Source organism: Dipteris shenzhenensis, chromosome 21 (assembly GCF_047967505.1).
Source record: "Dipteris shenzhenensis isolate YYH24624 ecotype China chromosome 21, Dip_SZ_1.0, whole genome shotgun sequence".
In the NCBI taxonomy this organism is placed as follows: Eukaryota; Viridiplantae; Streptophyta; class Polypodiopsida; order Gleicheniales; family Dipteridaceae; genus Dipteris; species Dipteris shenzhenensis.
In genome coordinates, this window is record NC_141616.1 from 38,218,112 (window position 1) to 38,237,690 (window position 19,579).

The following is a 19,579-nucleotide window of genomic DNA, read 5'->3' on the forward strand; positions in this document are numbered from 1 at the left end:
CCTCTTTGAGGAATCTCATGTGTTTCAGTTTAGAATATCATTTCCTTACCATTGTAGGTCTCTGAGAAGCCCCTTGGATCTAACCATAGGGTGCAATTACAATTCCATACTCATGGCTTCAATTCATGTTGCCCCCTCACCCCATGGTCTAGGAACCGTGTCATGCACTATGTCCACCTGCATCGTCTCCTTTGTCTTTCCTTTCACGGATTATAACTTTACCATCCCTACAGACAGCCCATTCGACCTCCTCTCTAGTTGCCGTAACAAGTATAATTCCTTCCTTCTGATGTTCCTGCTGCAAGAGTGTAAGATTGTCATCAAGGTATGTCTTAGTCCCTTTTAGAGTAGCTCTCATGCTCATAAAAGTGGATCTATCCATGGCAGTCTTGAACTTAAATATGAGTGGCCTTATGGCCACATCATCTCTTGGTACTCACCACATAGCCTCAAAGGTGAGATCGATGTTCATCTTAGTCGTGAGAGCTTTTGCATCCGCCATTGGGATCTCACCCACCATTGCCAAGTCTCTTACTAGCACATTAAGAGCTTTATTGCTTTGTGCTTTTTCCTCCTCTAAGACATCAGAAATGAAAGGCTTCTTCAGGGCTACTCCACCTTTTTTGGCCTCTTTTTCTCCTTCTAGGATTTTTTCCTTCCCTTCTATTATTTGCCGTGTAAATTCTACAATTTGCCTTGTATATTAGCTTGAGTTACAACCATCTCCTTCTTGAAGGTTTCATTGCAGATTTCAGTTTCTCTAATGCTTTCTTTGTTTTCTCTTCTAGTGACTTTAGGGAGTTGACTTGATCCTTAATGGTATTTAGCTCCTCATTTAGAGGTGGCTGGAACTCACCCTCCTCCCGTTGGATGCATGCTTTTAGTGCTTCATTCTCAGCTTTGAGTGTGGCAATTTGACGTTATAATTTTTTATAATTGAGGCAGGGAGGTGGAGAGGGGGTGGGGGAGGAGAAAGGGGGGGGTATTGGGGGGAGGAGGAAAGGGGGGGGGTGGAGAGGGTGGGGGGAGGAATGGGGGTGTGGAGGAGATGGGAGGTGGAGGTGGAGGGGGAAAAGGGTGGGAGGTGGAGGTGGAGGTAGGGGGGTAGAGAGGGGGGAGGTGAAGGTGGGAGGTGGAGGTGGGGGAAAGGGGAGATGGAGGGAGAAAAGGGGAGATGGGGGTGTATAGAGAGGTAGAGAGATGGTGGGGGTGGAGAGGGGGGGTGGAGGTGGAGGGGGGGGAAAAGAAGGCGCTGGTGGGGAGAGGAAAAGGGGGAATGGTGGTGGAGGTGGAGGGGGTAAGGAGAGATGGGGCGTAGAGAGAGGTAGAGAGATGATGGAGGGGAAGATGATGCAAGCACGTGCTCCGCTTTCACTTGAGGTGTTAGCCTCCCCAGCAGCGGCACCAAATGTTGTCTCTGTTTTACCCAAATGCAGGTTTCGAGGGTGTTGGTCACCTACAGTCGTGTCATTGCTCGTTGTAGTGTAGGTGTTCACAAGTGTAGCATAGGTCCTCGGGTCGTGTTCTGGTGAGAGGTGTAGGCTAAAGCCTGGAAACTTGATCTCATGCACACGTGAATGAGAAAGAGGGCTTGATTATAACGATAGATGGAGGCTTTCCCCTCCATGGGAGTTCAAAGGTTTAGAAGGGGATTTCAAGGTTTGGAAGGGGGACAGAGTTGAGAGAGCTAACTAGGAGTTCCAGGGTTCAGAGGGGGTTGCACGGTTTAGGAGGAGTCCAAGGCTGAGGAGTGGAGAGCTAGTCTCCTTCGCGGATTCAAGGGTTAAGAGTTGAGAAGGAGGGAGGAAGGAGGAGCAGGAGGAAAGAGGAAGAGGGAGGGAGGGAGGAGGAGGAGAAGGGAGGAGGAGGAGGATGAGGGAGGAAGGGGGAGGAAGGAGGAGGAGGAGGAGGGAGGAGGAGGAGAGGGAAGGAGGAGGAAGGAGTACAAGGGTACAGAGTGCAAGGGTAAAGGCATGTTAGAACACGATAATGTAAGAGAGCATGGACGCAATCGAGATCAATCGCATGAACACAATAGTGAGCTTGAACACTGAACCCCAAAGAGTGGGAGCTTCATTCCATTGAGATATATTTTTACATGTTGGTCTCTACACAATGCGTAGGTACCTTCGTGGTGGGATCTCTTTTGTAGGAGACCTTTTGGACATGAGTCCCTCCGCTTTTGAAGGGGGCCTTTTGGGTCTCTACACAAAGTGGGGGGACCTCAGAAAGTGTAGGCTTTTAGTATTTCTCTCTCTATATCTAGTATTTCTCTCTCTAGATCCTAATTTTGCAAATATGATTGGATCTTTTCTAGAGACGATTTTGGCTATCCTCATCCTTTCAGATTTATCATACCATCTTTCAGGACCAAGATATTACAAGCCGAGCTTTGCTGCTACTCTACACACACAATGCTCTCATAGTTGTTGTCCTAGATTGTACTTCTCACCCTGGTTCCCATAGGGTTAGCAGACCACTACCCTCCAAGGCCTCGTATCCCATTGTCCCTTCTCGTCTCTTATTTGAAAGTTGACTCCCTGGTATATCCTATGACTGCGGGTAATCCTCTTTCAGGAATCTCATGTGTTTCAGTTTAGAATATCGTTTCCTTACCATTGTAGGTCTCTAAGAAGCCCCTTGGATCTGACCATAGGGTACAATTACAATTCCATACTCATGGCTTCAATTCATGTTGCCCCCTCACCCCATGGTCTAGGAACCGCGTCATGCACTATGTCCACCTGCATCGTCTCCTTTTTCTTGCCTTTCATGGATTATAACTTTACCATCCCTACAGACAGCCCATTCAACCTCCTCTCTGGTTGCCATGACAAGTATAATTTCTTCCTTCCGATGTTCCTGCTGCAAGAGTGTAAGATTGTCATCAAGGTATGTCTTAGTCCCTTTTAGAGTGGCTCTCATGCTCATAAAAGTGGATCTATCCATGGCAGTCTTGAACTTAAATATGAGTGGCCTTATGGCCACATCATCTCTTGGTACTCGCCACATAGCCTCAAAGGCGAGATCGATGTTCATCTTAGTCGTGAGAGCTTTTGCATCCACCATTGGGATCTCACCCACCATTGCCAAGCGTCTTACTAGCACATTAAGAGCTTTATTGCTTTGTGTTTTTTCCTCCTCTAAGACATCATAAATGAAAGGCTTCTTCAGGGTTGCTCCACATTTTTTGGCCTCTTTTTCTCCTTCTAGGATTTTTTCCTTCCCTTCTATTATTTGCTGTGTAAATTCTACAAGCTTGCCTTGCTAATAGGATTTTTTCCTTCCCTTCTATTATTTGCCGTGTAAATTCTACAAGCTTGCCTTGTATATTAGCTTGAGTTACAACCATCTCCTTCTTGAAGGTTTCATTGCAGATTTTAGTTTCTCCAATGCTTTCTTTGTTTTCTCTTCTTCTAGTGACTTTAGGGAGTTGACTTTATCCTTAATGGTATTTAGCTCCTCATTTAGAGGTGGCTAGAACTCACCCTCCTCCCGTTGCATGCATGCTTTTAGTGCTTCATTCTCAGCTTTGAGTGGGGCAATTTGACCTTATAATTTTTTATAATTGAGGCAGGTTGGCTGGCTTTTTCTTCAATCACCCAAGTCATATCCTCCTACATTTGCTTTAGCTGAGTTTTTCACTCTACATGTGTTGAAATCCTTCTATGTAGAGTCTCTTACCTTGTGCATACTTCCATCTCCTTTGATTTCTCCTACCTTTTCTATAGTGACTCAATCTTGGCATCTTGTATCTTAATAATGTCTTTAGCTTCTACTCATACGCATGCCTTGGCATTTGTATCATCCACATTCTAAATATTTGCCCCACTGGCATTGTATTTTTGCTGATTGTCCCCATGTGTTTTCTTATCCCATGAGTTATCCATCTTCAAATATCCAAAATTTGAATCCCCCAATTACAACTGTTATATATATGTGAGACTTCTACTGAAAATGAAGTTGAATTAGACCTCATTGAAGTTATATCTAGAGAAGGGGTGTAGGTTGATGTGGCTGCTGCTATGTGCGTGAAGATTATTCCCATGAGCGTGGATAGCTAAGACCCCCACCCATTCCTAACAACAGGTCTGCCATTCGGATAACGTTATCACCTTGCAAAATTGTCAATTCAGATTTTTAGCAGTGCCCCATTAGGGGCAGGGCTCTAGCTACTAGAAAGCTGCTAATTTTGATGCCCTTTAAAAGCGGAACGATGTCACTTATACTTAGCCACTTGGGGGCAGGTGTGCCTCTTGTTTTTCCCACTTCCCTCGCGATCGTCGGCTTGTGTGTGTACACACACACCCCAATCCATTTCTCGCACGGGTGGGCATCAAGCCGGGTGTACGGCCCTGGAGCGGGGATAGGACCACATGAGGGTGGTGCCGTTGGTGGGTAGGTGTAGTTTTTACGCCATAGACAGGGCAATAGCAACACCCACCACCGCACATCTTACAACATACCACCCCCTCCCATCCTTCCCATGATGCCACCTCCTCAGTCATCTCCGGCTTTCGGCCCTTCTCCATTGAAGCTCCTAGTACTCGTCCTTGCCCTTGCGCTTGCTGTTTACATCATGGGTCCTCCTCTGTTCCGGCAGCTTGCCCAGGATGCTGCAGCCTCTACACATTCTGGATCTTGCACTCCATGCATTTGTGAGTGTTCGCCGGAGAGCGACTCGCTGTTATTGCCCGGTAAAGCTCTCAAGCATTTCCTACTTTACAGCTTTGAGAAGAAAGGGCTTGTTTTGGACTACTAACATGCTAAACATATTGTCTTTTGACAGCGCACGCTGCCCCCTATCAGTCAAATGTATGCGTTTTGTTTCGCGGTAGCATCGGCATCACGCGTGCTACATTTTTTGGCACCTGCATTGGCTCTCCCACTTTGTTCCGCGATACGTAATAAGAAGTAATGCGTTGCGAGATCGCCACAACTCCTTTACAACGCTGGATGAGATGTCCACGGTGGACCTACCTTTGGATATAGATGTGTTTTAGAATTTGCGTGCGTGTCTTGCTCGTGCATGTCGTTCTCCTCAGTCCGTCCATGGGGTGAATTCAATAAGCTTTCACACTAGCCTATGTGACAAGTGGCTCATATACAGTGGATCAAAAGCATGATCAAAATGCACCTGAACATGGCTAGGAGCAAGTAGATCTCATACTGTATTAGGCAATGTAGTCAGAATACGTTGTGCCTCAGATCTAGTCAGGTGTCCCAAGGCCTGCTCCTTTATGAGGTAGGATCTCATCTCCCGGCACTCATCATCATACTAAGGATTCTGTGGCATCTTTCCAGTTGGGGAGCGAGCTATAGATCTGGTCGTGGGGAATGATCTGATGGCAGCATCATGTATAATAGATACTAGTGCATCTAAGGCTAGAGCAAGGTCTGCATCGTCTCTCAAGGGAGTCGCTAGCCTTTGTGATAAGTGGCTCATATACACTGCATCACGAGCATGATATCAAAATGCACCTGAACATGAGTAGATCTTGCACTGTATCAAGCAATGTAGTTAGAACGCTAAATGACAGCTATGAGTGATCGACACCAAGGGAGGGGGACCTATGAAGTCTTGTACTGGTGTCACAAAGGTCGGGGAGCCCATCAAGTAGTCCACAGTGCTGTTGCCCCCTCCATGTGGGAGACATGGAAGTCCTCTAGACCTCGGCCATCGCTAGAGACTGATGATCAAGTCATGTACACTCCCGTATCTAATAAGTGTCTCCCATAACTTGTCATATGTGATGCATCCTTTGAGTGTCTCTCTATCCTGAACTCTGTTGGGTCTACCTCTGGCACTCGGAGGGGATCTGACTCAAAAGTCAAGCAGCTCTACTTGTCTATTCCCCATACGCGCATTGAAATCACCAAGGAGGATTATCTCTCCATGCCAGGAAAACTCCATTATCTCCTCTAAATTATCTCATAGGGGCTATGACCATTTGTAGTGACCTTACGTGTGTAGGATGATGTGTCTTGGGGGAAATAGCACATTGCAATAAAGAGGGGTGGTGTGCCAAGTGGCTGGAATCGTGCCCACATATGTCCTGTGTGCTCCTCCTTCCATATCACAGCTGTAATTGGCCTCAGATGCAATCTAAATAGGACTGCTACCCTCTAGAGCCTCGTATCATTTTCCCTCCTCGTCTCCTGTCTGAAAGTTGATTCCCAGGTATATCCTGTGACTGCGGGTAATCCTCTTTCATGAATCTCATGTGATTCAGTCTAAAATATCATTTCCTTACCATTGTAGGTCTCTAAGAAGCCCCTTGGATCTGACCATAGGGTGCAATTGCAATTTCATACTCCTGTCTTCAATTCATGTTGTCCCCTCACCCCATGGCCTAGGCACCATCATGCACTATCTCCACTTGCATCCTCTCCTTTGTCTGTCCTTTCACGGATTATAACTCTACCATCCCTACAGACAGCCCATTTGACCTCCTCTCTGGCTTCCATAACAAGTATCATTCCTTCCTCCCGATGTTCCTGCTGCAAGAGGGTAAGATCGTCATCAAGGTATGTCTTAGTCCCTTTTAGAGTGGCTCTCATGCTCATAAAAGTGGATCTATTCATGGCAGTCGTGAACTTGATTATGAGCGTCCTTGTGGGCACATCATCTCTTCCTAGTCGCCATGTAGCCTCAAAGGTGAGATTGATGTTCATCTTAGTCATGAGAGCTTTTGCTTCTGCCATTGGGGTCTCGCCCACTACCAAGCCTCTTACTAGCACATTAAGAGCTTTATTGCTTCGTCGTTTTTCCTCTAAGGCATCAGAAATGAAAGCCTTCTTCAAGGCTGCTGCACCTTTTTTTACCTCTTTTTCTCCTTCTAGGAAATTTTCCTTCCCTTCTATTATTTGCTGCGTCAATTCTACGTGCTTGCCTTGTATATTAGCTTGAGTTACAGCCATCTCCTTCCTGAAGGTTTCATTTGCAGATTTCAGTTCCTCCAAAGCTTTCTTTGTTTTCTCTTCTTCTAGTGCCTTGAGGGAGTTGACCTGATCCTAGATGGTATTCAAGGTGGCTGGAACTCACCCTCCTCCCGTTGCATGCATGCTTTTAGTGCTTCATTCTCAGCTTTGAGTGTGGCAATTCGACCTTATAATTCTTTATAAGTGAGGCATGTTAGTTGGCTTTTTCTTCAATCATCCGAGTCATATCCTCCTGCATTTGCTTTAGCTGAGTTTTCCACTCTACATTTGTTGAAATCCTTCTGCGTAGAGTCTCTTACCTTGTGCATACTTCCATCTCCTTTGATTTCTCCGAACTTTTCTGTAGTGACTCAATCTCGGCATCTTGTATCTTGATAATGTCCTTAGCTGCTACTGATATGCATGCCTTGGCATGTGTATCATCCCACCTTCTGAATATTTGCCCCACTGGCACTATATTTCTGTCGATTCTCCCCATGTGTTTTCTTATTCCATGAGTTATCCATCTTCAAATCTCCAAAATTTGAATCCCCCAGTTACAACTGTTATATGTGCAAGAACTTTGCTGAAAATGAAGCTCAAGTAGACCCCCTGGAAGTTACATCTTGAGAGACCTTCAGCTTGCAATAGCTTTCTGTTTTGCTGTCTTGATTAAACTGCTTCACTGCTTTATTGTTTGCAGGTGTGGACTATAACATTCTTGTACAAATTGACCCCCAAGACAGTGATGAACTTTGTAGAGGGCCCTTAAGGGAGTATTGGTGATCCAGGTAGAGGTGAGGGGCTGAGAAGCATAGGCGGGGAAAATCTGCAACGTTGGATAGCATGGCGGGCTGTTGAGGACGCGACGAAGCTACATGCGGGGGTTGAAGGTAGCCTTCACGGGTGGAGGTAGGGGGCCGGGGCTCACACAGTCCTTAGGCTGTACTGGGTGGGGATCGACCCCTCACTGTTTGCAGCGAGTGGCAGATTGCCCTGCCTTAGACAGAGGCGACAGCCTCTGCAAGGTGGCCCTTGACAATAGGGAACACCCCCCGTTCAGTTCGGAGGGGGGGGTTGGGGCAGTTGAGTTGCTGCGGCAGAGACCCTCAGTAGGGGTCGTTATGAGTTGGTGGGTGGGTTGGGGACTGGCCTGAAGGACATAGAGAGAGAGAGAGAGAGAGAAGAAGAAGAAGAATATATTATCGTCCTCTGAAGACCAAAACCGGCCTATGGGACCTGAGCAATACAATATCTGTGGGAGAGAGAGAGAGAGAGAGAGATGTATTAACATCTGTGGGAGGCCTACGTGCCTATGTGACAAGGTGAGAGAGAGAGAGAGAGAGAGAGAGAGAGAGAGAGAGAGAGATGTATTAACATTTGTGGGAGGCCTACATGCCTATGTGACAAGGTAAAAAGTACACCAAAAAGGAAAATCTCATACAAACCTCAATGGGTTGGAGCGAAGGGCGGGCGCGCTAGGGCTCTTGCTGAGTACTAAACTAATCTACGGATCTCAATAGCTTGAGCAAAATCAAATGTAAATATATGAATCAGAGTCAGAGACTAGCTGAAGTGGGACTAATCTATGGTGCTAACGGAGCTCAATAGCTCAAGCAAAATCAAATGTAAATATATGAATCAGAGTCAGAGACTAGCTGAAGTGGGACTTAGAAGCCGCAGCCCGGCACCGTGGTGGCTCATCTGTGGGTAGCAAAATCTGCATCTATCGGCCTGTCTCATGCTGTGGAGGCGAGGGAGGGTGTGGTTTCCTTGATCCTTCAGAGTGACCCCCCTCGTCTCCGGCAGTCCCTCTGAGGAAAGCTATGATAGGCTATGAGGAAAGCTATGATAGGCTCTTCGTGCTGTAGGTGGTCTTTGCGTCCCTCTCTCAGTGATCCAGGCTGCGTGCATGTCAGCTATCTCCTCCTCTAAGCTATGGAGAGAGAGAGAGAGAGAGAGAGAGAGAGAGAGAGAGAGTCCTTGATACATGCAAATCTTAGAGAGATTAAATCATTAGTACATGTGAAACATAGAGATAGGAAATCCTTGATACATGCAAAAGCATATATAGACAAATTCCTTGGTACATGCTATAGAAAGAGCTAGGAGGTCAAGCCCACGTATAAATACTTCATAATGTAAAGACACTCATAGTCTTTGGGTAGTGTATTCACTCTACTCTTGTATTCTTGTGCAATCTCACTCTTAGTGTCCATGCTTCCTCAACACTATCAGACAACATGCTCTAATGTTGCAATCTCCCATCTTCTACTTACTCTCTTCCCTACCATCCTTGAACTTTCTCACTCTTCTACTCTCTTCCCTACCGTTCTTCTACTCTTCGAGTCTCTGTCCATCTCTTTGTTCTGCTATGCGTGATGGAGTTTATGGTTTTCAATCTTATGAATGATTATCGTGAGATTGAAACTGCACTATGTTGTGTTTTTAGAGGATGAGTTTGGGAATGTTCATGGATTCATCAAGGTATAGGCCTCCTTGGGACATTGCAAAGGTAGATGTGCTCATGGGATTGTAGATATTGGGCTTCTACCAAAAAATAGTAAATGATACTGTGTAGAGTTGCGTCTATGGTAAGATGTTAAAACAATTATAACAAAATATAATGAGGTCTCCTTGGTACATTGAAAAGCCAATGAGCCCTTTGTTGTAATAATCCCATAATTGCAAGAAGTTTCAAAAATAAACTATCAACTTTGAAAGGAGTAAAATGGTGGCCAGAAGAAGCCACGCCTTCTCAATGTCATAGATGTGGCAAATTGGTGGTCGAATAGCTAGGTTTTGAAGTGGCCTTAGACTTCCTAAGAGCACATGCCAGGACAATTCTAGATTTAGACGTACACATTAGTACGATATTAGCATCACAAAGCTCCTCATTTCCCAATTGCAAGGCCACGGATTTCTCCTTATTTGGAGTCATCCACCATCATCTCGGGTTTATTGCTCCCATTGTTTTATAGGAGCCTTTCACTTGCCTCAAGAAGCGATCAATAAGGCTGTTAACTCAGAGACTATAGAATTCAAAACTTGCAATTTAGTCCAAGTAGTCTTTGGAGTCTTGGTGGTGGCTACTCGTGTTTGGACATACGTACCATATTGCCGAAAAACACTTTGAAACCCTCACGACATGCACATATCAGGGTTTCGTGTTCCAAATGCTCCATCGGGAGGAAGATCACTCACCAAAACAGATGCAATAGGGACCGATGCACTTTAAATAAGGCTGGTGGCACAAAAGCAATCGTGAAGCCAACCAATCATCTGAATGTAGTTGGAGTGAGGCATGTATAGTGTTTGGTGGCAACGCCCAGCCCCAATGACATGTCACGGTCCATTTTGTGGTATCTTCTTTTAGCTTGTCACGCATGCCCCCCCGCTACTCTCGTTCCATCTTGAAGAACAGCACAAACTCAAATTGGTAATCCTTTCGAAGGTCAACAATTTTTGTGTTTTCCAAGGTTTACCAATAGCTGGCAAAACATGTGAATGCAACAACGGTTGGTGGCCATTGATCAAGTGACCTTTTTGAGGCGAAAAAGGGATGCCAAGGAGTGAAGCGGACATCGAATGGTTTGAACTAGGCCTAATTGGCTAGTTGTGGAAGTCCATGAATCTGTGCTTGTGGTGCTCATGTCAATGCACGCCCACCAGAGAGAAGGGGCGTAGGGTGACCCACGAGAGAGAAGGGGCGTAGGGTGACCCACGAGAGAGAAGGGGCGTAGGGTGATGTGGCTGCTACTGCGTGTGTAGATTATTGGATCTTTGAAAAAGGGGGACACCCATGAGCATGGATAGCTTCTTAAGACCCCCGCCCATTCCTAACAATAGGTTTGCCATTCGGATAACGTCGTCACTCTGCGACATTGTCAATTCAGATTTTTTTTTCTGCGATGGTCTGGTTGGTGTGTACACACACACACACACCCCGCCCAATCCATTTCTCGCACGGGCGGGCATCAAGCGGCAGGTACGGCCCTAGAGCAGGGATAGGACCACGAGGGTTCTACCGTTGGTGTGTAAGTGTAGTTTTTACACCATAGACAGGGCAATAGCAACACCCACCACTGCACATCTTACAACATACCACCCCCTCCCATCCTTCCCATGATGCCACCTCCTCAGTCATCTCCGGCTTTCGGCCCTTCTCCATTGAAGCTCCTAGTACTCGTCCTGGCCCTTGCACATGCTGTTCTCATCATGGGTACTCCTTTGTTCCGGCAGCTTGCCAAGGATGCTGCAGCCTCTACACATTCTGGATCTTGCACTCCCTGCATTTGTGAGTGTTCGTCGGAGAGCGACTTGCTGTTGTTGCCCAGTAAAGCTCTCAAGCATTTCCTACTTAGAAGAAAGGGCTTGTTTTGGGCTATGAACATGCTCAACATATTGTCTTTTGACAGCCCCCTATCAGTCAAACGTATGTGTTTTGTGGTAGCATCTGTATCTAGCATGCTACATTTTTAGCACCGACAAGTAGTGCTTGAGTTTGTAATGAATTTGTATCGACCTACATTGGCTCTCCCTCTTTGTTCCGCGATACGTAGTAAGAAGTAATGCGTTGTGAGATTGCCACAACTCCTTTACAGCGCTGGAAGAGATGTCCACAGTGGACCTACCTTTGGATATAGATGTGTTTTAGAATTTGCGTGCGTGTCTTGCTTGTGCATGTCGTTCTCCATGCGGTGAATTCAATAAGCTCTCACACTCGTGCACACATGTTTCTTTTTGTTGTAAGAAGCATATTTCCTAGTTAGCTACTACTCTCTTCCTCTCTCTCTCTCTCTCACACACACACACACACACACACTTTTTTTTTTGTGAGAAGAAATATTTTATTGCTGTGAAATAATTACATTCATAGTTACTCCAAAAGCGGAGTAAACTACTCAACTGAAAATTTCAGTATAAGCCATACATACATCATGATCAATCAAATGAGTCTGAAAGCAATCATAAAACGATTGCCGCAGAGATCGTTTGAAAAAATGAAAGATGTAAAAGTAGGATCACCAAAGGCTCTATGATTTCTGTCCATCCATAGAGTCCAAAGTGCCCAATAGCGCACCCAAACAAAAAATAAATTAAAACCCTGTCTAGCGGGATGAAAACCAAATAACCAGAAAAACGTGCCAAAGGTAACAGTAGGAAATCTCGATCGAAGCCCTTGACGAATGAGAGCGAGGAAATCACAAGTATGTGGACAGTGCCAGAAAATGTGAGGCACAGATTCAGTAGAATGTAGGCATCTATGGCAAACAGCGGGGGCAATATGTCTATGCGCGAGTAACTGCCCAGATGGAAAAATGCCAAGTAGGACTCGCCAGAGGGAAAGCTGTTGCCGAAGAGGGACTTTATAATGCCAAAGGAGACGTAGCCGCTTTCTCCACCACTTTGATGGGCGATCCATATGCCAAACAGAATTGGCTCTGTCAGAAACCCAAGGCGGAGGTAACAACACTTTATACAGAGAAGGCACTGTAATATGTGAGAGCTTCAAAGGATGGCTGAATAATGAGCTCCCAAACCATACTTGCTAGCAATCGTATAAAAAGATAAAAGAGTGCCATCATCCTGAAGTACATCCGCCACAGAAGAAATACTTTTGAAAGATATAAAATAAGAACGCTTGGGTTCTTGTATAGCCAAAGGAGGGTGGAATACTTTGGACCAATAAATATTCTCAGCCCTTAAGGAATTTTCCGACAAAGAATCCCTGCCATTCCATTCCAAGTGGGATAAAATATGCTTCCAATCAAGAAGCAAACGAGAGACAAAAGGGCAGCCTTTGATCTTGCCTTGAATAGAGTCAAATAGAAAATCCCACTGTGTAGGCTGCCAATGCCTAAAAGCAGAAGTATCAATATGCATCAAAAGAGAGCGGATCATGAAAGCCCAAGGCTGATCCCCTTGCATAAACTGCAACATCATTTTCCCCCTGTGAGCAAGTATATGCACCCCCGTGCATCTTTGGAGAACAGATACGATGCATAGAGAGTAATGTAAGACTTTTCTTGCCATTTTTTGAACACAAAAAAATCTCCATGATAGCAGACATAAAGGAAACCAGATCTGCCTTAGTAAACATGATGAGAGGCATATAGAATTGTATGTATGCTATCAAAATGGATTGTGTTATTCGCAAACGAACATGTAATGGCTAAGTTGCAAGCTTCCAAAATTCAAGTTTTGCCCTCAACTTTGTGAGCTCGCAATCAGTTTGTTGAGAACGAGTGAGCCCTCAATCTAGAGGATAGCTAAGATTTCGAATCAATTGAGAAGTTGGAACAATTTCCCCAGGCCACAAAAGACTGTGCCAGTGTTTAGCATGCAACGGCAATAGCTTGGATTTCCGAAAATTCACATTGAGACCAGCAGCTAAGCCATATGTAGGAAGAGCCTGCATAATCAAGGAGAGATCACTCTGAGTATATTTCGGGGTAAAGAAAGAATCATCAGCATATGCTTGAGTGATCATGCTACGGCTGCCAAGAATTTCCAATCCGTGCAACATGCCAGTGTCCAAAAGGTGGCCATATATTGAAGCATTGGATGTGTGAGGGAAAGAGTGAGGGAGTGGAAACGAAGGAGACAGAGAGAGAGAGGGGGAGACACAAAAGTGTGGGTGTGAAGTGTTGAGCCACACCACAAACTCATAGGTTTTATTAGGATTAGGCTTTCACCCTATGACTGTCTTAAGACAGTCATAGGTGTCATAACTTTAACAAAAGGGTGGCAATGTGCCTTTACCCCAACAACCTCCCACCTAAAGGCCAATGTGCCTAAAGGGGAGAAAAGAATAAAAGTTACAGCAATATACAGTTACTGTATACAAGACCATAAAATAAGAATGGTCTCATCCTAATCCCATGATGTGGCGGCAATGTGCAAACCGCTCTGTAGACAAGCTCTTAGTGAGCAAATCTGCAGGATTATCATCAGTATGCACCTTCACAAGCTCAAGCCGCTATGTGCTTGGTCTTCTGATGAAAGACCGGATTCTTTGCCAACATGATAGCACTCTGACTATCACAATGCAAAACTAGCATATCTCCTGTAATGCCCAAATCTCCCACCAGCCGAGTAAGCCATATTGTTTCCTTGCAAGCCTCAGTAGCTGCAACATATTCAGCTTCAGTGGTTGATAGTGCAACGCATTTCTGCAACCGAGACACCCATGAGATAGCACCTCTTGCAAATGTGAAAATATAACCGGTAGTAGACTTCCGGTTATCTGCATTCCCTGCATAGTCTGAATCTGTAAAACCATGCACCAATGCATCCTGCCTACCATAGCATATGCACAAGTCTTTGGTACCCTTGAGATACCTCAAGACACCTTTCACTGCTTCCCAGTGCCGCTTGCCTGGATTTGCCATATACCTGCTGATGACTCCCACCGCAAAAGCAATATCCGGACGAGTGGCAACCATGGCATACATCAAAGAACCAACTGTAGATGCATACGGAACCTTGGCCATTTCAGCCTTATCATCATCTGATCTGGGGCTGTCCTTACTGCTGAGTTTTAAATGTGGAGGCAACGGGGTACTAATAGACTTCCCCCCCTCCATTTTAAATCTCTGCAGTACTTTGTCAATGTACTCCTTGTGTGACAGAAACAAAAGTCCCTTGGACCTGTCCCGAAGAATCCGCATACCAAGAATATGATTTGCATCACCCAAGTCTTTCATGTCAAAAGACTTATGCAGTTGTTTCTTCAAAGCAATAATCTCCTGCTGAGATTTGCTGGCAATCAGCATGTCATCCACATATAGAATGAGTAGCATCAAACTGCCATCCTTTGCCCGTTTGGTGTACAAGCAGTGATCAGTCTCACACCTATGATACCCTTGGGACTGCATGAAGGCATCAAACTTCTTGTACCATTCTCTTGGCGCCTGCTTGAGTCCATACAAGCTCCTCTTGAGCTTACACACAAGCTGCTCTTTCCCTTTAACAGCATATCCCTCTGGCTGACTCATATAGATCTCATCATGAAGATCTCCGTGAAGAAAAGCAGTCTTCAGATCCATCTGACATAAATCCATGTCCTCATGAGCAACAAGAGCTAACACTGCTCTCAAAGTAGTCATCTTGACTACAAGGGAAAAGATCTCATCAAAGTCAATGCCCTTCTCCTGCTTAAATCCCTTGGCAACCAATCTGGCCTTATACCTTGGTAAAGCATTTGAATCCACTTTGACTTTGTAAACCCACTTGCATGGCAAAACCTTTCTGCCTGCAGGTAGTTGCACCAAGTCCCATGTATCATTTTGAAGTAGGGAGTCCATTTCTGACTGCATGGCTTTCTCCCACTTCCTTTTCTCTGTTCTTCCCATAGCTTCCTTGGAGCTGGAAGGCTCACCACAATCTGTCAGCATGATAAAATTAGCCACATTATTGGCTCCTGGAACAAACCTGTCAGGAGGCCGTTGTACACGAGTGCTCCTCCTAACAAAATGTTCCGGATTAGGCTGCTGTCTAGCCTGTTCGTCATGCATGACGGGTGGCTGTACCACCATATTTGGCTGTTCTACAGCCCCATTTGCTGGCATATCCAGTGGTGCATCATTGGCAAAATTGTCTGGCTGATTTTCAGCCTGTATACCCTCTTGAACAGGGTCATCTACAGCAGCCTGCTGCTGCATATTAATGGGCATTCTTTGCTGTCCGACATCATCATAAACAACCCTCCTGTATTCCACAGGTTGCACGGGTTCTTTGTGTACACTATCCTCTTTAAAGATAACATCATTGCTGCGTATAATCTTCCGTTTGACGGGATCCCATAACCTGTACCCCATTTCACCTTCGTCACCATAACCCATAAAGATGCATCTTGAAGACTTTGGCTCCAGTTTGGTGCGTAGTTCTTTGCGTATATGAGCAAAGCACTCGCAGCCAAACACACGTAAGTGCTTATATGAAGGTGGCTTGCCAGACCACACCTCCTCTGGCACTTTCAACTCCAAAGCCTTGTTCGGCGACCTGTTAATTATGTGAATTGCTGTTTGCACGGCTTCTGCCCAAAAGCCATGGGGCAATGCAGCATAAGACAACATACATCGAACCTTCTCTTGAATAGTTCGATTCATCCGCTCACTCACGAGATGCATTATGAGGGGCTGTGAGTTCCTGTTTAATGCCCTTAGCTTCGCAAAATTGTACAAAAGCATGTGACACATACTCACCCCCATTATCGGATCTGAGGCATTTCAGCTTGCGATCTGTCCGATTCTCAACCTGAGCGACAAACTTCTTGAAAGCATCTAAGGCATCGCTTTTATGCTTCAAGAAATAGACCCACACTTTGCGTGTGGCATCATCAATAAAAGTAATGAAATACTTTGCACCCCCTAGTGATAGCTGTGGCATCTCACACAAATCAGTGTGCACTAGATCAAGCGGTGCTCTATTTTGGGGAGTTCTCCTCTTATGAGGAGTCATAGAATGCTTGCCAAATATGCAATGATCACAAGTAGGCAAATCTGAAAATGAAAGAGACGGCAGATAACCCAAACGTGACAGTTCTTGCATTCCTTTAACGGACATGTGTCCCAACCGGCTATGCCACAATGAAACCTTTGGCAGCTCGGTTATGGCAACAACATGATTACCTACACTGGAAACATAAAGAGGGTACAAGGTATCACTCTTATAACCCTCAGCCACTACAACCTGGCCATCAGTAATCACCCATTTGGAATTGCCAAATGTGGTGTGGTAACCACTGTCATCCAACAAGCCAGTGCTAATCAGATTTTTCTTGATTTGCGGCACATGGCGAACACCATCAAGCATAAATGTGCGTCCATCATGGAATACTATTTGTATACTGCCAATCCCTGCAATCTGACATGCATAGTTGTTCCCAAGGTGAACAACTCCATGAGTACCTGTGTAGGAAGTAAACCACTTCCTATGAGGAGTAACATGAAAAGAAGCACCTGAATCCAAGAGCCAGGTGTGCATGTCATGGCCATCAATAACCAATGTATGTGCAATTACAGCAGAAGAGCATAAAACATCATGTCTATCACTTTCACTGTCCTCTGCTGCAACATTCAGTGCATCCAAGTCATCTGCCTTGGCCTTGCCTTTGCCTTTGCTTCCACTGCCTGCATCCTTTGTCTCAGCCTTCTTGGCTTTCTGATCCCGTATAAACTTGAAGCACTTAGACTTCACATGTCCCTTGCCACGGGACTGACTGCGGGACTTGGACTTGCCAGCAGATCTCCCCTTCTGCTGAGTCCTACCTCTTTCCTGTACCTGCAAAGCATTGGAAGACTTGCTGCCCATATTATTCTTCCTGCTCATCTCCTCCATAAGGAGAGAGCTCTCCACATCAGCATACATAAGAGTGACATTTGAATTTGACAGAGTGGTCTTGAAAGTGTCCCAACTCTCAGGGAGGGTACACAACAAGAAAGTAGCCTTGAACTCCTCATCAAGGTTCAATCCCTGTGCAATAAGCTGTGTAAAGATGGCATTGAACTCACTCAAGTGTGAGGTCATAGCTGTACCTTCCTTCATGCGAAGGTCGACAAGCTTCTTCAACCAATAAACCTTACTGGCTGAGCTCTTTTGGGCATACAACTCTTCTAGCCTCTGCCATAGGCCATAAGAAGTCTTTTCAGCCTGAACATTGAACACAAGAGAATCACTGAGAGTGAGCATGATAGCAGCCCTAGCAGACAAATCAAGCTCCTCCCACTCATCATCTGACATCCCAGATGGCTTGACACCCTTCACCCTTATGGGCTTAGAAATCTTCTTTAGCAGAAGTACATTCAAACACTGTTCTGCCCATAATGCATAATTGTGTGCCCCTTCCAATTTCTTTATGTTCAGAATTGAAGATTCACTTCCCCTTGATGCCATATCAGATAAGGAAAGTATCTGACTCCCTGTAAGTCAAAAAATGACTAAATAAAATTCTGATTTCTCAGAAAAACTGCTCTATCAAGAGCCAGGAGCACTCACAATAGTGCTGTTTTTACTGTCAAAAAATCTGCAGCAAAACAGAAAAATTTTCTCTCCAGTCACTGTACCTTCTGACACACTGTACCGTGCTCAAATAGGCATAAAACAGTAACTTCAGAATGCTGCAACTGTTCCACAAGTGCTTTATTAGTGCATCATCAGCTGACGAAGCACAAAACACTGCTGTCCTGGACACTTCTCCCACCTCAGATGAGGTATTGCACTGATTTTATATGCATAAACCACTTGTCATACACTGTTTTGTCCACTGAAAGAGGTTCCAAACACCTCAGCCTGTCACAAACCTGCAACAAAGAATGGGACAAATCCCAAGCAATCACCCTTCTGACAAGGGGATAAAAGGCATCTGAAGGTCTCAAACAGTAACTCAAGTGCTCACAAGCAAAATCTGGGCAAAAGCCCCTTGATTTGACAATTGTACCAAGTGAAAAACACCTCAACACTGAGGTAGCATACAAAATACAGCGCTCTCCTGGCACTTTCACCTTACAATGTAATGCATAAATGGCCCTGTGTACACAGTAACAACACAGATCCCAACGTACAAACACTGAAGAGAAAATCTTTTGAGCACTGTCAATGATGGACAGTTAGGGACCGAGTAAACTCGATGCGCCCTGGCCAAGCGTGGCTCAATTGAGATTTTTCAAGGTGTCGTACACAGAATGTGACCTGCAAGAAAGGTCACTGAATACACTGCGGAAACAAGACCAATGTGGGCACCCTGGCTCCACACTGCCTCAAGGCATACACTGCATAAACTTCCAGGCAAAAGCCCTTTGAAATTGTCACCCAAAAGCTGAGATTTGCACTCAGCAAAAGCATAAAAGCCCTCTGCAAAATCAAGGCATTTGACCTTCCCGAAGCAAAATAACTGTGCAACCACCACACACTGTGGCACTAGTCACCTCAAGCACGAGGGACACGAGGGTACTTGCTGTACCTCCAACACACAGTTTTGAGAACTGAACAACCGGGAATGAAGAGCAGAGTGCTCTCTCTTTTCCTTCTTCCCTCAAAAAACAAATGTGCCTCCTGTACCTGCTGTATCTGTGCAGGGTACTTGCTGTACCCTGTACTTGCAAGGGCACGAAATCCCAGAAAAAAAAAAGACCTGAACCTTGTACTTTCCTGACGCAGCGTCCGTACGGTACGGCTGCTTGTATGGCATCCGTACGGTTGGTACGGACGGTCGTACCTGTTTGTACGAAGGGCTGCCTGTACCTGCGGCCGTCGGTGCTGTGCGGTGCACAGCTACTAGCTGCTGCTGCGTGTGCGCGCTGCCCCGCGTTGCCCCGCTCTGCCTGTGCGCGTCGACTGCGCGTTGCTCTGCTCTACCCGCGCGCGCTGCCTGCACGCTGCCCTGCTCTGCTCGCGCACACTGCCCTGCTCTGCCCGCGCGCGCTGCAGTTGTCCGCTGCTGTAGGGTGCGATGCCCGAGGGGAGAGGAAGGGGTAGAGGGAGGGGTAGAGCGGAGTGGAGAGGGAGGGGTAGAGGCTCTGATACCAGTTGTGAGGGAAAGAGTGAGGGAGTGGAAACGAAGGAGAGAGAGAGAAAGAGGGGGAGACACAAAAGTGTGGGTGTGAAGTGTTGAGCCACACCACAAACTCATAGGTTTTATTAGGATTAGGCTTTC

The 19,579-nt window shown here is 45.7% G+C and overlaps 1 protein-coding gene across 3 annotated transcripts in view; it reads left to right on the forward strand.

Annotated features, from left to right (window-relative positions):
- The first annotated feature begins 4,461 nt into the window (after nt 1-4,461).
- Nucleotides 4,462-19,579, forward strand: part of LOC147888822 (uncharacterized) — a 30,346-nt gene continuing 15,228 nt past the window's right edge. For 2 of the 3 annotated variants that reach the window (XM_087392724.1, XM_087392725.1), the window contains exon 1: nt 11,028-11,257. In XM_087392724.1, coding sequence (XP_087248850.1) covers nt 11,047-11,257 — 211 coding nt within the window. In that variant the 5' untranslated portion in view covers nt 11,028-11,046. Of the gene's footprint in view, nt 4,698-11,027; nt 11,258-19,579 lie in introns of those variants that run through there. The other variant, XM_087392723.1, reaches the window with a different exon arrangement.